Source organism: Desmodus rotundus, chromosome 6 (assembly GCF_022682495.2).
Source record: "Desmodus rotundus isolate HL8 chromosome 6, HLdesRot8A.1, whole genome shotgun sequence".
NCBI lineage: Eukaryota > Metazoa > Chordata > Mammalia > Chiroptera > Phyllostomidae > Desmodus > Desmodus rotundus.
The window spans coordinates 31418062-31438772 of record NC_071392.1 but is presented as its reverse complement, the minus strand read 5'-3'; the positions used below and the strand labels follow the sequence as shown (position 1 = coordinate 31438772).

At 34.6% G+C, this 20711-nt stretch overlaps 1 protein-coding gene across 6 annotated transcripts in view; it reads left to right on the top strand.

Moving 5' to 3' along the window:
• Window positions 1–20711, top strand: part of AKAP9 (A-kinase anchoring protein 9) — a 177826-nt gene that overhangs the window by 124265 nt on the left and 32850 nt on the right. For 5 of the 6 annotated variants that reach the window (XM_024577161.3, XM_045185209.2, XM_024577162.3 and 2 more), the window contains 6 exons: window positions 4777–4939; window positions 5755–5967; window positions 8335–8567; window positions 9478–9597; window positions 15483–15659; window positions 16312–16416. In XM_024577161.3, coding sequence (XP_024432929.2) covers window positions 4777–4939; window positions 5755–5967; window positions 8335–8567; window positions 9478–9597; window positions 15483–15659; window positions 16312–16416 — 1011 coding nt within the window. Of the gene's footprint in view, window positions 1–1057; window positions 1863–4776; window positions 4940–5754; window positions 5968–8334; window positions 8568–9477; window positions 9598–15482; window positions 15660–16311; window positions 16417–20711 lie in introns of those variants that run through there. The other variant, XM_045185211.3, reaches the window with a different exon arrangement.

The window sequence follows — 20711 nt, the reverse complement described above, 5'->3', positions numbered from 1 at the left end:
CCTTCCTTGCCACAAACCATCTGCCTGTAGATTCTGGGCTTTCTGTAGAAAATCTCATTTTCTCTCTCCTAATTATTATTGGCCTTGAGTATTGGCTCCTCTAACAATTTTTTGTGGTGAAAGTGGCTATAAAATGGAGTTTTGTTGGTAAAACCTCCTTGCTTTAATATGGGTTTTTCCACTATAGATCAAGGTTTTGTGGGTTCAGGATATTTAGTTACCAGACAGAGAAAAGGCACCACAATAAAAGCTTTTTCATTCATTTAAAACAACTTGTACTTTTGAGGATCTTTTAATATTAAAAAGTTGTTCATCTTTTAAAATTTTGAGTGGCTGGATCATTCATTATTGCCCAAGTTTCTGGAGCTACAAGAGGGCTCTGATACACAACTTGCACTTGGAAGTTTTCGTCCGTTCATAGTATACCTTAACTGATACAATTACCACCTGTTATGTACAGTGCAGCTTTTCAAAAGAGGGTTTTTCCCCTTTAACATTCACTTTATAAACAATTCATTGTGGAAATAGGTTATAACTGGACTACCTATGCAGGGTGGGGCAAAAGTAGGTTTACAGTTGTTTGTATGGAAAATAATAATTAATTAATAATACAAGAATAAACTCTGGGATATTCACAATTGTAAACCTGCTTTTGCCCCCCTCCCCTTGTAGTCTAGTAACTGCTTAAAAGAATGAGTATTATTTCTAAGGAAATACCAAAAAGAAGTACCAACTTAGTTTTCAAAAAAATAATTATGGTTATTTCATATAGTTGAAGAACTAATTAGTAATATGGACTCAAAACTACAATACTTGATTTCACATTTTTAAATTAAAACAAAAATTTTAATGGGATGGAAAAACAGTTTATCTTAGAAGCATTATAAACTTGTCTAATTACCCTTTTCAAAGCTCTGATGTGAAGCTTGGATCCTGTTAAGCAGGCTTTTCTGTGGGCGTATTAATTCACATTCCACCTGTCAGAGTACCTATAGGTAAAAACATTAAACCACACCCTCTGTTCTGACCTTTCCCTCAGGGGACACTGACTAGAATCCCTTGGCTTAGTGTGAGAGGCTATTTGAATAGCCCAGTTCAGAAGAGGTTATTACTTTTGAATTGGGTGAAGCTGCAAGAACAAGGGAAATAATATTGCAACTGCATTGCTCAAGACTGCTACTGTGGAGATTTAAAACTTGACCTTCCCTGCCAGGTTCGGCTTGGAAGGGTTTCTTATTTCAACAGACATATTTGATACTGAAAGCAGTTTTATTGCTCAGCCAACTAGATATTTATATATTTTTTATTCTTCCATTCTTCAAGGATTTAGTTAATTATTCTAGTTAAAAAGGTGTTTCCTTGCTTTCACTTTTGTTTTGGGGGGTTTTTTTCATGACGACTGAAAGATCTAGCTCTTGTTTGGGGTTTTTTTTTAGATTTGTGGGGGTTTTCTTTTGTTCAGTTTTTTATGAATCAGTTTTATAATGTGTATTGGATAGTGCTAAAAAGAAGTCTTCTTACTGCTCTGGAATATCTTGATAAACTTAAAAAGGATTTTTGTTGTAATGGAAAGCTGATAAAGTAAATGAGGAAAATTGGCAGCTGCATCTCCTAGAATGGATTCTTACAGGACCTATTTGGCAACTGTCAAACTCCGTGGCTCGTGGTTGGAAGAACAAGATGAAGACATTTATGAGGTTGAATCCCGTGTGCCTTTACCACATCCATTTCCTCTATGTGAACACTTGGATGAAAGTAACTCAGTAATTATTAATACTTCTATTTTTCACTTTATTCATAAGAGAAATGGGCACATTTTAAAGCTTATTTCTAAAATTTCACTGCCTAGCCCTCCTTATTCAGTAAGTATAAAAAAATTTTGGTTTTTTTTGTACTTTTAGTTTATATTTAGTTTTAATACATTTTCTTTCTTTCCTTTTTTTTTTAAAAACACTGTGTATAATGGGAAATGAAGTTTAAGTGTCTTTCATAGGGGTAAATGGAATAGAATCCTGTTTTGTTGTTTGGTGTGTTACTACTACTCATTCATCCTGGATGTATTGAAGGGCTAAATTTGGTCTCAGAGCCCCAACTTGACTACGTTTTTAGTTCCAGAAAGCAGAATGAGATAATATTGCAGTTCTTCCATGCCAGGCAAGCTGTTTAAAAAGATCCTACTTGTCCTGAAGAATCTTGCTTTTATGTGTTCATGATGTCAGTCCTGAGTAAAAATGGAATGATTATATTTGAGGAAATAGGCATTGTGAAACCTAAAATAGCTAAGCAAATTGTCACTGAGCCAATTAGGAAATGTTTACAATCATAGGGCATAGTGGCTGTAGTTCCGAACAAGGAAAAAAGAGACCTGGATTCTAATTTTAATTTTCTGGCTAATTCCGTAAAGAACTTATTTTCAGTGTTTTTAATGTGCCTACAAATCCTGTGAGGAATACTTTTTTTGCCTTTCATGTGAAATGTATTTTTGTAAACAGTGTTCAGATACAAGTATTTAACATAGGTTGGTATTTCAGGATCATTTGACTTAAATATGTTGTGAATGATTTACTACAAGTTATTCAGTATAACTACTGAGTAAAAGGTACTCAGCACTTTTTATGACTTTAATGGCTTTAACTATAATACACTAGCTAATATTTAACAAGACAGATGGTTTTCAGAACAGTTTTGTTACTGCCCCTGAAACTTTTATATTAAAGTGACAGAATATTTCCTGATGCTTTTTACATACTTTTAATAAAATGATAGGTTTCTTTCAATATTTGAAAATATTGAATATGAAAGTTTTATATATTTCATATTTAGTAAATATTACATATTATATAGGTATTAAGAATAAATCATACCTCATCTGGGTAGAAGAGATTTTTTTTAAGTAGAAAGTATTTAGATGAACATTGGAAGGGAATCTCTCATTCCAATGAAGTGCAAGCACTGTCTGCTGTGATTATGAAATTTGTTGGCTAAATTTACTGTATTTGATTCTTCTAAATTTTTTTGTTTTGTTTTGTAAAATGAAGTTATTTCTTGTGGTTTTATGGCAAACATTTAAATGCACTTTAAGGCTGACTTAAAGTCAAGAAGTAGAATATAGAAGCAAAGACTTAATTTTCTTATCTAAAAATATTCTTGTTGTAAATGCTCTGTTGTATTTGTACAGTAAATTTGAAAAAGGAAAAAGACTCATATTCTTTTTAGTTAGAGCTTTGAACTCTTAGTGATTTCATGTATTTATCAGGCAACTAGTTTATAATGTACAGAAAAAAGTAACATATACATGTAGGAACAATTGATACATTTTTAAAATATAGGCTGTGGCTGTAAATTCAGGAGTGTAGTTACATAAAAATTAGTTCATACTTTATGATGTTTCTTTATAATAAAAGTTAATGTATATTATTGATCCACATTTAAAGGAAAAGACTCTTACCAGTCTAAAGTAAAAATATATAATTTTATCTATGTTGCGGTAACATATTTTAAGAAATATTTTTATTTAAAAATGTATGCTTAATTTTCCATTATGAGTCTTAAGTAGAATAATTGCATAATAGATATATTAGAAATTGATTTCAAGTGACCATAAAAAGCTTTATTTAGTTTCTGTAAAATCTGCTGTAGCAAATACCACTCAGATGTGAAGAGCAGATGTCTTTAAAAATAAAATATTCTTAAATATTATAATTTTATAATATATTATTGATACCTAACTATAAATCAGAAACTACTACATATGATTCATATCTTAAGCTTAAAACATGATAATATTTTTAATATACTTAGTACTTTCCATATAAATTTATAAATTATTATGACATTGTTGTGAGCCTATTATAAATGTATATTGCTATTGCTGTAAAAATATTTTAATAGTGTTAATTATTTAGGACTAAGTACTCACTTTGAGCTCAGTTTTTTTCCCATGTAGTTGTTTCAATAAAAATAGATAGTAGTCAGCAGCCCTGAAAACTAAGCCAGAGGCAGTGCATTTCTGTAATTTCATGCAGCTGGTAACAGTGATCACTGGTTTGTGAGAGCTTGGGCCTTCAGTCCGTACAATACTTGAGTATCATATTGTTGTCTTAATTGTTTTCTAATGTAATCAATATGTGCTGGTGACAGCATTTTAAGGAGGCTTGTGTTTATGGATAATGCCTCTGTGTTCTAAGATTTTGAAAATAAACTGAATATTCATATAGAGTCTTGTAGATATTTCACAAATACATAGAAACATAAGGTTTTATTTAAAACATGGGTAATAAATGTAATTTCATTTTGTTTAGCCCCTGTGACTTTGTTCATTGATGCCATTGTATAAATGGTATCAGTTCCTCAAAGTGTGCAGGAGTCACAGTTCATAAATGTGTAAATATAGAAGAAATACAGTTTACCATAGAATATATAGTTAAATAAAATTCTTTAACAAACACAAAAAGAACCTATATCTTACTAACTTTTATATCCCCTTTATACAGTAAAAAACAGATCTTATGATGTAAAGTGGTTTATTTGCAAGAGAAGCAATTTTTTTTGTTTACTAAAACTCGAATACATCTTTTATGGAAAGTTATACACAGCTAATCTACTTGTCTACTGACTTACACCTCTAGTAATATTAGCATGTACTAGAAATATTGAATGACTACAGTTCAACAGTATTCCTTTATTTTTAAAATTTTTTTGAAAGCTTTAATGGGGAAATGACACTGGTATTCCTAACACTATTTTCCTTTATGTATACTTTCCCTCCTTGTTTAGCTCGAACATGCAAAAGTGACACAGACAGAGTTAATGCGTGAATCGTTTAGGCAGAAACAAGAGGCGACCGAGTCCTTTAAGTGCCAAGAAGAGCTGCGAGAGCGCCTTGTGGAGGAGTCCAGGGCCAGAGAGCAGCTGGCTGTGGAGCTCAGTAAGGCTGAGGGTGAGCACCTTGCCATTGGCAACTGAGGGTGGGGAGATTTCAACTCTAAATATAGAGATTTTGATGCAAGCCAGGTTTGGAAACCACTAATCTACTCTAACGGAGAGTGAACATTGAAAAGTAGTTGTAATTTGTCTTTAAATTACTCCAAGTGATTTTTTTGAAAACTATGTATATTTTTAATTATAAAAAGTACTTAATAGAATTACAGAAAGCATAAAAAGTTTTAGAAATGGATGATGGTGGGTTGATACCATAATCCCACCATCCTAAACCAGCTCTTGTAATCTAAAGATGAGGAAACTGAAGCTAAGAGGTGTTAGTAATTTTTTAGGGCCACCCATATTACGTGATGATACCAGGCTTTAAGCCTGTAAAGCCCCGTGCTGTTTACATCGTACAGTGCTGTTGTGGATGTTGTCCTTCCAGAATCACTTAAAATATCAACTTTCTCTGGTATATTTAAAGTGTGATTCAGTTCTCATGCATCTGATTTATATTAAGCTTCCCAGGAACCAACCTATTTATATCTGTTTAATAAAGTGAGTTAATCCCACATAATGTGATGTGTTGTTAGCATAGCAAAGTAATAGAAAGTTCAGAGGAATTTCATATTTAGACATAATGGTTAACAAGAAAAATAATGCATTGAGCATACAGTAGTTGCTATCAGCAGCAGCAAATTCATGCAGGACCTTTAATAGCTTGGAATGATTTATTTTGCCAGCAGTAACCCCTTTCATTGTTAATATAAAACCTAATGGTACAATTTGAAATAAGTAATAAACCCAGTTCCTGTTAATTTTATCTTACAGGTGTCATTGATGGCTATGCAGATGAAAAAACTTTTTTTGAAAGGCAGATTCAGGAAAAAGCTGATATAATAGATCGCCTTGAGCAGGAGTTGTTATGTGCAAGTAATAGATTACAAGAATTGGAGGCAGAGCAACAGCAGATCCAAGAAGAGAGAGAACTACTGTCCAGGCAGCAGGAGGCTATGAAAGCAGAGGCGGGCCCCGTGGAACAGCGTATGTATTTTTAGATTTTTTATGAAACAGTCCTTATATATTCAAGGTGGCTTTTTTCCCCTTTCAGTGCTATTACTTATGGATTTTATATAGGGATTTAAAAAGTTACAAGAAAATCTACATTGTTGCTAAATGTCTTATTAGGCAACTATGTAGAATCAGGATTTTTTTCTTTTTCTTTTGGCAAATTTTAACAGGAAAAGTTAATTCTTCATTTTTCTTTAAACCTCTGTCTCAAGAGAAAGCTATGCATAAACAGGCAGGATATTTTTTAAATCGTGTAAGGTTTAGTTCTTTTAATAGCAGATAGGCAGCAAAAGTATATGCTTGGGTTAAATAACTAAGACATTGATCTGGCATAAGACCCAGCAGGTGGGGGCTGGGTTTTGGCCTGCAGGAGAATGGCTTGGGAGGCTCAGTGGCCATTCAGAGCAGACCGACGTCTAGTTTAATCTAAGTAGGAGTTCAAAGAACATGTGAATTTGCCAATAACCTTTCGTCTTTTCCTCAGTGAGGAATTAGGTAACATGTTGAAGTAAAGTGTGTTTAGCCATAAAAACATACATGTCAGTTTTTCTAATAATGGAACTTTAAATCCATCTTTCATATCCTTTCACTTTTATATTTTACATGCTGTGGGAATGGTGTGTAGTTTTATCATTTGAATCTTTCAGTTTAGAAATACAACATACATTTTTCATAACATATGTTAATTTGTTTCCGGCTCTTCAAATTTGTTCAACACAGGTTTGGAGTTGGAATTTTTAATGTGGAAAGTATACGGGTCATAAATGTAAAATATTCAAGAAGCACTGGTACATCTCAAAATGTTACCGATGGTAATATTCAGTAGTTTCAACTTTTACTTAAATTCTTTAGTGTGTGTATATTATCCTCCTTTAGGAAATAGAACACGTGTAAATTATATTTCTGTGTGTATGTCTTTTTTTTGTTTTCTTCTATTCCTATAGGACTAGTAGATGCTGCAGTCGATGCAGCACCTGGATCAGGTGTGTTCCTACAATTGCATGGCCCGTCTTTGGGTGACCCTTGGACTTCTCATCCAACTAGCATAGCTCTAATTGTGCTGTTGTGTTTTGTACTAACTTTTCTCTCTAACAAAACCTTTTCTTATAGTAAAAATACATATTTATATTTGAAATCAACAACTCAAATTTGTGGTGTCCATCATCTTATATCTATTTTTCCAGGGCTTAATATCATTTAGTTTTTTGTTAGAAAATTTGGTTTATTAAACATTTTTACTTTAACAAATCTATTAAACTCTTGCAGCCTATAACTTTTCAAAACGCTTTTTCTAAATCAGGAAATATATAAGATGATGGTATCAACAGAAGCAGTGAAATTTCATAATGAGACTTTCTAGTTGATTTACTTTTATATTAACATCTAAATCAGATATTATTTTAAAAGAAATGCTATTTCCAATATTCCTAGTCCTGAGTACAGTGTTAGCAGACCAGTTAGTATAAAGACTCTAGGGTTTTGTTTCCTCTGTTGTCTGTATTAGTGGATTGTTTTACTTTGCTATATATACTTCATTGTTGTATGATTAATATTAATAATAATAGCTAACAGTTACATAGTGTTTACAACACCCTAGGCACTATTCTTTATATATATTAACTTACTTGATCCCACAGTAACTTTTAGAGATCAGTAGTATTACTATGCCCAGTTTACATATAAGGAAAACATATCATGTTCCACGTCACATAGTAGATAATCCTAGTAGGCACAGCTAGGATTTGAACCCACAGTCTCTGCTCTAAAGCACTACACCACGCTGCCTTTCTTGCTTGTCAGTTTCCCTTGCTACCTACACATGTGAGTGTACAAGACTTACTCAGGAATATGGATCTAATGAGTAATATTAACAGGAAATTCTGATTACAGTTGTATTTTCCTATAACTCTTATTTGCCTTGGTTAAAGATTCACAGTAGTTGATCTTCTTATGTATTGTGTATGCATATAAAAGTGACTTTATGGATTTAGAATGAATTGATTTTTGCCTGAGGTGAGTTACTCCTATGCTTGAATTTAATTAGACTGTTCTTTTCCTCATAGTAAAAATGGGTTTTTTGTTGGTTTTTTTTTGTCATTTGCTGTGCTGTTTTCACAAAAAGTACTGTTTTCAGTGATAGGACATACTTTTTTTTGTCAATTCTGTATAATTTTATTGTCTACTAATATGGAACGTTATTTTCATAAGAATTTTTTTCTACATGTGTTTGAAATAAAACTGATCTTAATGTCATGAAGGTAAAATTTAAACATGGTTATGGGTGATTTCACTATCGTAATGTCACTGTGATTTAACAGTATATTTTTGCATTTCAAACAGAATTACTACAGGAGACAGAAAAACTAATGAAGGAAAAACTAGAAGTACAGTGTCAAGCTGAGAAAGTACGCGATGACCTTCAAAAACAAGTGAAAGCTCTAGAAATAGATGTTGAGGAACAAGTCAGTAGGTTTATAGAGCTGGAACAAGAAAAAAATGCTGAACTAATGGATTTAAGACAGCAAAACCAAGCACTGGAAAAGCAGTTAGAAAAAATGAGAAAATTTTTAGATGTAAGTATTCTCAACGTAAATATTGATTTTTCTCAGTGGAATGTTGCCTGCTGCTATTCTAGGTTATGAGTTTTAAATTATGAAGAGAGTCATTAATTCTGTATTTTCACCTATGTCTTTATTAATTAATTGAAATGTACTATTCCAATTAAAAATTACAAGTTATTAGAATCAGCAGTCAGAATTAAAAACAGTATAGGCAGATTATGAAGAAGCCCTACCAGGTAGCCTTTCCAAATTCATAGTTAAGAAGCTTATCCTAGTGTTTCCTTTAACTGGTAGCCCAAGCAGGTGAGGATCTAAGGGCAAATTAGCTGCCATTGTTTCACCCACAAAAGATACACATACAGGTAACAATGTTCCTGTTTCCAAGGGACTAGAACAGTTGGCATGCTGTCATTACTCCCTTCCAAAAAGGAGTCACATCTCTAGTTTCATGTTGATTTTCTTCTTTGGGGTTTCATTTAAGCCTGAAGTTCTCTTCACAGATCAGAGAATCAGATCCTTACACATTATATAGTTTTAGGTGTAAAACCTAGATTAGGATGAAAGAAATTGATTTGCTGATCAGTTTCTTCCATTTGTTTTGTTTAATAATTAAATTAACAGTATAATTCCTCCTTTGTTCAAAAAAAAGTAAATTCATTTTAGGAGAATTTAACATTACTCAAGTAAAAAAGAAATGTGCTTCAAATAATATTTAAATGCTTAAATTTTTGTTGAAGAGCCCATGTAGACTACATACCATGCAAAAAACGTTATCTTTTTGAAAACCTTTTGGTTTGGAGTATTTTGTCGTCATCTGTTCTTTGTCTTCAAACAAAACTGTACCTGTCACCAAAGGGATGTGAGGAAAACAATTGCTTTGATAAATATTATTTCTTCAGTTACCATTATTCTTAAATTTCAGGAGCAAGCCATTGACAGAGAACATGAGAGAGATGTATTCCAACAGGAAATACAGAAACTAGAACAGCAGCTTAAGGTTGTACCTCGATTCCAGCCTGTCAACGAACATCAAACAAGAGAGGTAAGAACTTTACTGATATTGTCTGCCTTACAATAATTTATATATTGTCTGTAAGATAAAATGCCTATCGTGAAAAACTTAAAAAGAATTGTCTCTAGTGCATGTAAGTCTTCAAAATCACGAAGTTAAATATTACTTCCACGTGAGAAAGTTTTTAAAACTCTAAAAATTGTTTGTATTGACATTTGGAATCATTTCTACTTCTATTTATCTTAGAGTATTGCCCAATTAAACAAACTTCCTTACTCATTTTTCTATTCCTCATGCCCAACAAAACTGATCAAAAGAGTCATCTGTATTCATTCACTCTTTATTTCCCCACCTCCCGTTCTTTTCTCCATCCACTCTAGTGAAGTTTCTAACCTCTGTCTCAGTGGCGTTTCTTATCCTCTCCTCTGTTGAAACTGTTCTGTGGTTACTGACAGCCTCATGGCTGTGTCCAGTAAGCGTTCCTCTGTCTTTACTGTACAAGAGCTTTCAGAGGCATTCATTACAGGCTGCTTCCTGAAACACTCCCTTCTCCTGGCTTCTGTGACCCACCTACTTCTTTCTCTAGTCTTGTTTTTTGACCCAAAATAAATGGTAGAGTACCCCAAGTAGTAGTGTTGGGCCCCCTTTTCTTCTGTATTTATATTCTCTTTAGGGAGTTAGCTATAAATGACTCCACATTTGTATCTCCAGCCCTGGCATCTTGGTTGAGCCCCAGACTTGAATATTCTGCTGCCCACTCCACATCTCCACTTAGCTATCTCAAAGTTAACATGTTCAGAAGAGAGCTCCTGATGCCTGCTTAGCCCCCACCAAGAAATAGAAGAATAAAACATGTTCCTTCATTTCAGTAACTATACCATCTCCACCTTCCTCATTGCTAAGACCTCGAGTTCATTTCTCTCAGCCCCTGCTTCTAATCTATTGGTGAGTCAGGTTTCACTATATTTTCCTGTTCTTTCCACTTTCATTCATCTCCCTAAATCCTAGCTGTTGTCATTTCTTGCTTAGAAAATTTTGGTAGCCTCCTTACTACTCTTTCTTGCTTCTACTTTTTCACCTACACTGTGCATTTTCTCCTCATATAAAAACATAACTGGAACTCCGTATTTACCAAATGAATGCTACATGAATGAGGGAAGATGCATTGTATAAATTGTTAAAATGGCTTATCATGGTTATAAATAGATTGTGCTTGGGGACCATGATTCCCCAATTTTAATCACGGCTCTTCCCGTTTCAGGTATGTGACAATGGCTAAAGTCACTTTCTGAAACTTTCTAAAACTTACCCATTTCTAAAACAGAGATTATAATAGAACCCATCTTATAGAGGTATTGGCTTGGTACATAATGAACACTTAAATTTAACTATTATCTCTTTTTTTTAAATTTTATTTGTTTTTTTATTCAGTTACAATTGTCTGCATTTTCTCCCCATCCCTCCACCCCACCCCACCCAGTCCCACCTCCCTCCCCCTTAACTATTATTTCTGAAAATAATTTTTATGTTTTAAAAAAATTTATAGTAGATAGCCCTGGCTGGTATAGCTCAGTGGATTGAGCACAGGCTGTGAACCAAAAGGTTGCTGGTTCGATTCCCAGTTAGGGCACATGCCTGGGTTACGGGCCAGGCCCCTAGTGGGGGCATGCAAGAGGCAACCACACATTGATGTTTCTCTCCCTCTCTTTCTCCTCCCCTTCCCCTCTCTCTAAAAAAATAAATAAATAAAATCTATTCAAAAAATTTATAGTATAAAATTTCTATGTAGTTTATTGGATTTTATTTCTCCTAAAAGCATTACACAGTATAAAATGGCTACAAACTAAGTAAGTAAAATGTTATCTATACTTCCATTGAATAAAAGTAATCTGATATAGTGCAGCATTATCTACTAGAACAGTGGAAAAGTTATCAACCTCCACAGAGTTTGTAGTTACTGGACATATTTCTAACAAACATATTTTCAGCTTTTGAAAAATAGCTCTGGCAGATGGAGGCATAGGTAGATACACTTTGCCTCCCCACACAATGCAAAGAAGGACAACAACCCATTTAAAAACAAAAAATAACCAGAACTGCCAAAAAATCAAATTGTATGGAAGTCCAACAACCAAGGAGTTAAAGAAGAAACATTCATCCAGACTGGTAGGAGGGGCAGAGATGGGCAGCAAGGCAGTGGCTGGCAGAGCGGGCAGTCCCACATTTGCGTGTGGATAAACCAGGAGGAACAACTGGGAACAAGACAGATCATACAACCCAGGGTTCCAGCAGGGGGAATAAAGCATCAAAACCTCTGACTGAAAAAACCTGTAGGGTTTGAAGCAGCAGGCAGAACTCCCAACCTCACAGGAAAGTTCGTTGGAGAGACCCACAGGGACCTAGAATGTACACGAAACCATCCACCCGGGAATCAGCACCAGAAGGGCCCAATTTGCTTCTGGTTAGTATGGGGAAGTGACTGAAAGCCAACCAAGAGTTGAGCAAGGGGCATTGTTCCCTCTTGGACCCCTCCCCCACATATAACACCACAATGCAGCAATGTGGCTCTCCCTGTCCTAGCAAATGACTAAGGCATGGCCCTTTACTATGTAACAGGTGCGCCAAGACAAAAAAACATGGTCCAAATGAAAGAACAGGTCAAAGCTCCAGAAAAAATGCAACTAAGTGATGAAGAGATAGCCAGCCTATGAGATGCATATTTCAAAACACTGGTAATCAGGATGCTTACAAATATGGTGGAGTATGGTCACAGAATAGGGGAAAAAGTTGAAGGCTATGAAAAGTGAAATAAAGCAAAATGTACAGGGAACCAACAGTGAAGGGAAGGAAACCGGGACTCAATTCAACAATTTGGAGCAGAAGGAAGAAATAAACATTCAACCAGAAAAGAATGCAGAAACAAGAATTCAGAATAGCTAGGAGAGGCTTAGGAACCTCCAAGACAACTTCAAATGTTCCAACATCTGAATCATAGGGGTGCCAGAAGGAGAAGAAGAAGAGCAAGAAATGGAAAACTTATTTGAAAACATAATGAAGGAGAACTTCCCCAATCTGACAAAGGAAATAGGCTTCCAGGAAGTCCAGGAAGCTCAGAGAGTCCCAAAAAAGTTGGACCCAAGGAAGCACACACCCAGGCATATCATAATTATATTACCCAAGATGAAAGATAAGGAGAGAATTTTAAAAGCAGCAAGAGAAAAGGAGACAGTTACCTACAAAGGAGTTCCCACAAGACTGTCAGCTGATTTCTGGAAAGAAACCTTACAGGCAAGAATGGGCTGGAAAGAAGTATTCAAAGTCATGAAAGGCAAGGACCTATATCCAATTACTCTACTCAGCAAAGCTGTCATTTAGAATGGAAGGGCAAATAAAGTGCTTCCCAAATAAGGTTAAGTTAAAGGAGTTCATCATCACCAAGCCCTTATTATATGAAATGTTAAAGGGAGTTATCTAAGAAAAAGAAGAAGATCAAAAATACCAACAGTGAAATAACAAGTATCAACAACTAACTTAAAAAAACAAAAACGAACTAAGCAAACAACTAGAACAGAAACAGATTCACAGAAACAGAGATCACATGGAGGGCTATCTGCGAGGAGGGGGAGGAGGGAGAATGGGGGAATAGGTACAGGGAATAATAAGCATAAATGATGGGTACAAAATAGACAGGTGGAGGTTAAGAATAGTAGGGGAAATGGGGAAGCCAAAGAATTTAAATGTATGACCCATGGACATGAGCTAAGGTAGGAGAATGATTGGGAGGACAGGATACAGGGTGGATGGGAATGTAGGGGAGAAAAAATGGGACAACTGTAATAGCATCACTAATAAAATATATTTTTAAAATATAATTATATAGTTAATACAATTAAACCATGAAATCATGAAAGAACATAAAAATATATACTCTCTGCTGCTAGGTTGCTGGAAACATTTGTGCATTAGAGACATAACCTCTGTTATCACTGTCAATATCTACATCATGCTCTAATATTTCATATGGATTCTACTAATGGAATTGGGAACAGTCAGGTGGCAGAGCAAGAAAATCCCTTATGAGTAAAATACTTTGGCACAGGTCGTTCTCTCCACAGTAGAGGAGAATTGGCTTGTCCTTTGATGGTCTGAATTATATGCATCCCATCTGAGATACAAAGCTAATTTATATGATTAGCATTCTACATGTGTCCTGAGAATTTATAGATATGAACAAAGGGGACAGCAGCAAAAGCACACAATTTTCCTTTAAAATAATTGTGAAAGAAATGATTAAAAATAGAGTTGGATTCCCTATGTTTGGTAAAGAGTACAAATTTAGTGATTTCAACAATTTAGCAAAGTCTTTGATTTTCTGCTATAAATACATAATTTCAATACCTAGTTTAGTATTTGGCTCAGTTACCTCTCACTGTCAGGTATGGCACTTTTGGAACTTGAACAGCTACGCAGAAATAAACAAACAACAATGGAAATTTTATGCTTCATTTAGAGAAAACCTTAGAATACTCATCTTGGAGGATGTAATGTTAAATAAGACAATATCTCAGCTGTAGGATAATGCATAATATGAAGAAGAGTAAAAGAACATGCATGATCAAAGCCATCTATGATAAGGACCTCGAGAGAGAACGCACAAACTATGGAAATTCAGAGGTGGTGGAAAAAATGGTAGTCACACAAAAAAAGAAAAAAACCATGTGTTTGTTGAAAATCAAAAGGATATTTAAGCTCTAGAATTTGCTGACATTTCCTATTACTTACTTTATTATATTTAAGAAATGTCCTGCTTCATTTATAAAACTTCAAGAAACAAACAAGGATATATGTGTATATTTGATTTTCTCCAGGAACATTGTGATCCATTGGTTCTCCCCTTATCTTGCCAGATCTGACTCCCCAGCTTCTGATTTTCTAAAGAATATATATATGTATATATATATATACATATATATATATCTGTAATAGCACAGTGTGCCATTTTGCTGTACCTGCTTTGTTGTCTTTTCCGTTGACTTTACTCCAAATCTTAGTCTTCCCTGTGGCTTTATTACTAACATTCTTGAACTATAATTAATTATAGGTAAGGTTGTATTTCTTTTAATGTTTTGAGGAATAAGTATCATTTTTAGATAATTTCTTCAAAGTATCTCTTTGTGAACTAGAGTAGAATTTCTTTTTGTCTTATTGGCACATATTTTTTTTATTAACAGGCTTCCTGTCTTCACTTGATTAGAACTAACTTTAAGCTGTTCTATTAAATCTTCCTGTATCCTTCTGTCACAGAACCATTTCCTTGAATGGACCTACATATCAGGGTCACTTAGGGAAACTTGCAAGATTCACAGATCCTTCTCAGCACCCCACCTTCTCATCTCTGTTCTGGGCTGCAGGAATGTGTAGGCTGAAAAAGCTTTCCAAGTCATTGTGTTAAAGCTCCCCCATCCCCTACCACCCCGGTGGTATTTAAAACCATGGTATTATTATGCATCAATTGTACCCATTGTGGAAAGGAAAATAAAATCCATGAAAGAATTTTTTAAGTCATCTTATCTCACATAAGATTCTAAGTTGGTACTATGTAAACTTGTCATCTTCATTAGATTTTAGTGTGGTTATGCCATTAGAGCTTATCATTCAACTTTATTTAAAAATTAATTTTTTCTCCTTTTAGCTGGAGAAAGTAGTCTTAAAACTGTTAAAAAGCAGTTTTATTTCTCCTTCTAGTGCTGTTTAGTTTTATCAACTCAGAAAATGTCACCATAATTGGAGACAATAGTTATTACTTTTATCAAAAAAATAAGCACAGCATCTAAAAATACTTTCTGAAATGAGGTGTGTTATTAACTTGCTGATATTTTTTAAGTTTACAGTTTTTGTTTATTATATATTTCTAGGTTGAACAGTTAACAAATCACCTGAAGGAAAAAACAGACAAGTGCAGTGAGCTTTTGCTCTCTAAAGAGCAGCTTCAGAGGGATATACAAGAACGGAATGAAGAAATTGAGAAACTGGAATGCAGAGTAAGAGAACTGGAGCAAGCCTTACTCATCAGTACGGACACTTTTCAAAAGGTGCAACATTTTCTTTGGGTTAATTTTGATCATATGTTTTAATGTAAATTACTCTTAGTTACACAAACATCAGTTCTTTAAAAAATTGCTATTGACTTTTTGATATTGCATAATGTATATGTATCTTCATATTTTCATTGACATTATAATCATTATCTGTTTATTATTTCCAAATGTGGCTTGCATGCCTTAGTTCTGAAAAGCGAACATTAGTTAAACCAGAAAACTTAAGTACCCTTTTAACCAACAGTAAGGTTGTAATTGTAAAATAACAGCCAAGTGAAAAAACTTTGGACACCAGTTTAGGCTGGTGCTTTATTACCCCAGAGTAGGAAATAAGGAAATCTGTTTTCATTAATGTTGCTAAAAACAAAAATGAATGAAAAAGGAAAAGTTGGGTAAGTAAGCTTGGGGTGGGGCAGGTAAGGGGATAGCACTCATTTTATCTGAGGAATAATTTTTAGGAATGTCAAACATTCCTGTTTGAATTTGTATAAAATATATTCAAGACTGAATATCTGTAACTTTTTGACTATTCACTCATGTAGATTATCTTCTTCTAATTGGAGAAATAGAATTGCTACTTCTCCAATTAATAAGAGTAATCAAGATTTAATGTCTGAACTTTGGGGAAATTTTTATATATTTAAAGGTAGAGGACCGAAAACAGTTTGGAGCCATAGAAGCTAAAGCAGAATTGTCCTTAGAAGTACAGTTGCAAGCTGAGAGAGACGCCATAGACAGAAAGGAAAAAGAGGTAAAGAGTTTATTTTTAATGACAAAATGTGGTTTGAATTATTTTGAGTAAGTCACCTTGAAAATGCCATTTGAGCAGAGTGGACTTTATGGTCTAAAACCAAAGTTTAGACTGTTTCTTAGCTCATTGCTTATGTTGATCTTGAAGACAGTGAACATTTGAACAGATCGTGGGTGGGAGGAAGAGTGTTCCAAGTAGAGGAAGCAAGTGTAAAGGCCTTCATGCAGCAAGAAGTTTTGAGGACAAAAAGGAGGCCAATTTGGTAGATACGCATTGAATGGAAAAAGAGAGGAGGGAGATACTGAGTGCTGTTAGTGCAAAAAAGGCAGCATCTCTCTTTTCTGCTGACCTTACTTCCCCTGGGTTTTGCATTATTGCTATTTTGCTGCTGTTTCTTTTTTTTAAGAGTTGTATTGCCGTGGGAGAGTATAATGCTGTTCTATAATATACTAAAATTATTCTTAAAACAAAAGATTAATAATAAAGTAATGATATAAAGTTCTGTTTTTCTACTCTCCCCTTCCTCCCAAAAATCACATTCAAAACAGTAGTAATTTTCACCGTGACCAGTGTGGCTCTGTTGGGTGTCGCCCACCAGAGTGGAAAGGTCACCCATTTGGTTCCTAGTCAGGGTGCATGCCTGAGTTGCAGGTTTGGTCCCTGGCCTGGGCATGTGTGAGAGGCAATTGATGGATGTTTCTCTCCTTCTCTTTCTCCTTCCCGTCCCATCTCTATAAAAACAAATAAATAAAATCTTTTTTTTTAAAGCAGTAATTTTCAATTCCTAATTAAACTATAACTTATTTAAACCTTTGTCTATTGTTAGTTTTACTAGTCTTTCTAAAACATATTGTACTCTACATTTTCTGGCAACATCATATATAAAATGTTTAAAATTTTTTAAATTTCATTTTTATCTCTATAATTTTTCGGGACATTTAATATATTTTTAAAAATATTTATTGAACTGAAACAGTACATAAATGTTAGTAAGTGCTTTGAAAAATGTAAGAATGGTTTAGACAGCTGAAACTACAGCTCAGAGAACATGTAGTTTAGAGGAGAAAAAAATCCATCTATAGAAATAACCATTTCTATGAGCAGGATTATTTTCTCACTAACACATAATACTAATGTTTATCCAGAAGGTTGTTGTTTATTTGTGTTTTTGTTTTTGCATGAGAGGCAGGGAACCCTTTGGTATGCAACCACTTCTATCTATTTTGAAAAGTATTAACATTTAAAGATTTACAACACACTAAATAGTCAAAGAAATTATCTGCTTCCCTAAAAAGATGGACCTCAAAACTGTCCCCCAAAACAATGATAGTTGATTATGGATAGTTGATTTAAGTTTACTAATTTTATATTTTTATTATCATTGAATTTTATATAACATTACTAACACCCTAATTTCTTGAAGTAAGTACTCAATAACTGTCTACCTTTACTCAGAACCATAGTTGTTTAGAATTTCAAGAGACCTTAGAGAGCCAGCTCCCAGTTTTTACAGGTGACACAGAGCCAGACATGTTCAATGAGTAAAGAGCTAACCTGACAGCTGGCCCTGTCTACTAGTTTTTAATAACAATGACAAGCACGGTATCAGAACACACTCAGCCTGTAACTGGAGGCTGAAAGACAGGAACGTAAAATTAAAACATGTATCTTTCAGCCTTGGCCAGATAGCTCAGTTGGTTAGTGTCGTCCCAACATACCAAGGTTGTAGGTTTGATTCCTGATCAGGGCACATAAAAGGGACAACCAATGAATGCATAAATAAATGGAACAACAGATCATTCTGGTTTTTTCTCTCTCTCTCTCTCCTTCCCTCCCTTTCTCTAAAATCAATAAATAAAAAAAAAATTTAAACATGTCATTTAATGAAAACAACTTAAGCATTTGCTCCTGCACTGGGCAAATGTTTTCAGATATCTGCTGGAGTATAAAACATAAGATGTCTATATGTGTCCTTACATTTGAGATACCTTTAGGCTAACCTCATCGCCTAAATTTGTGTAAAACTTCATTATAATGTTTAGAAAGAATGAATAGAAAGAGAAGAAAACTTTTAAAGATAGGAGTTTCAGGATGATGAGAATAATGTAAAGAGAAATAGGAAGAATTGCTGTTTTAAAAAAGATTACTTCAGTAGGTTTTTATAGAGCTAATAAGATCTAGTTTACAGATGACAAAAATAAATAATAATTAACTTTGTATAAGTCTGTGCTAGAAAGTGCTAAGGATTTTAAATGTCCTATTATTAATCTTTATGCTGTCCCTGAGCATCGGCTACATTGTCATCTCTATTTTACAGATGAGTAAGCTGAGTCTTAAGAGAGGTTAAGTAACTTGCTCATGGTTACACAGTAAATGATTGAGCAAGAATTCCTCAAATTTATTTCTCTGATTCTGGAACTCTATAATGCTGTACTGCAGAAGCATTTGAGCATGTTCTGCCTTGCTGGGATATAAGTATTAAAGACTGTCATTCAGCATTTACTGAGCTCCTACCACATCTAGACCACCACTGTCCAGTTATAAAACAAACACCAGATTTCAAGGAGTCTACAATTAAGTAAGGAAACATACACATTTGAAAAAGTTAAAAACACTTAAAAAGAAAACACAAATGGAGCAAATTGAGTATTCCAATAGAATCAGCAACTACATAGCTATCCTTTGGTAGCTAATTTTTTTTTTATCCTCACCCAAGGACATTTTTTAATTGCTTTTAGAGAGAGACATCAATTGGTCACTTCCTGTACATGCCCCAACTGGGGACTCAACCCACAACCAAGGTATGTGCCCTGACCAGGAATCGAACCCAGAACCCTTAGTTTACAGGATGGCACTCCAACCAACTGAGCCACACCAGCCAGGGTAACTAAATTAAACAAGATTAAAACAGATAGCATTCTATTTTTAAACCTTAATAATAATCTTCTAGTTTTGGGTTGTTATAGACTTAGTAATAAGATAACCTGGGACTGAAACTGGAGGCTAGGTGAGTAAAAGGAAAGAATGCTGTACAGTGTCATTTTGGGGAATTGGAGTGTCTGTTGTGATACTTCAAGTTTAGCTGTCTATAACAAGAAGGTTAGTGCTTTAGACCAGTGCTTCTCGAGCTTTAATGTGTATATGAAACTCCTTGGGATCTTGTTGAAATCTTGTTGATTCAGTAGGTCTGGGGTGGGGCTTGAGAATTTGTACATCTAACATGTTCCCGGGTGAAGCCAATTTTGCTGCTCCCAGGACCACATTTTGAAAAGCAAGGCTTTAAATCACAGAGCTAAGTATTTTACCTTAATCTCTTGTATCAAAAAGAAAATATATATCATGTGAGGTAGGGCAGCAATTTTGAACTTAAATATCTGTGTCTTGAAACAATACCTCGTCATCAAAAGTAGTTGTAGAAGATAGGGATATGAATAAATACTATTACATTAGATAACTTTGAAGAAGATACAGTCATCACAATTTTCAACAAACCTGATAATTACACATGCACAACTCCTCAATGTATTTAAGGTGTGTTTACTGAGTTTTAATACCAGTGTTAGAGAAAATAACTTAAATATAAGTCTTAGACATTACTTATTAGAAGCAGAATAAATGATAGTTAAGAATATAAGGCTCCAGCCAGTCAAGATGGCAGCGTACGTAAACACTGTGCTCGCCGCCTCCTAGGACCACATCACAATTACAACTAAATTATAGAACAGTCAGCCTGGGGAACCATCTGAAGACTAGCTGAACAGAAGTTCTGTAACTAAGGATATAAAGAAGTCATGTCGAGACTGAGAAACTGCTCTTTTCTTTCCTCTTGGGGGAAAAAAAAGCCTCCATGGGGAAACTCCCCAGGTTCAAAAGCTGGCTCCCACGTACTAGCCTTGGACCTCAGGACTAGGCACTCCACTCTTAGTGCCTCCCTTCCTCGTCTCTGAAATGGGGGTAGTCTTAGCAAAGATCTCATGTGTTTGTTACAGAGTTTTTAAAAAATAATACATATAAAGCACCTTGTGCAGAGCCTAACAGTAAATTGTCTGTAAATGCTGGCTATAATGACTAGTATCAGTACTGTTTCTGTTAGGAAGCATTAGGCTAAACGGTCGTGAAGGTCTGTGCCTTGCCAGTGCTGAGATGTGATTCTAATTACACATCTGTGTGTAATCATTATGTGCCCCTTTTGGGTTCTAAGGGGAGATGATTTATAGACTGCTCTCTGAGCCAGCTACCACTGAATGCTGCTCCTGCATCTTAGGCTGTTTTTAATGCAGCAATTTGATCATCAG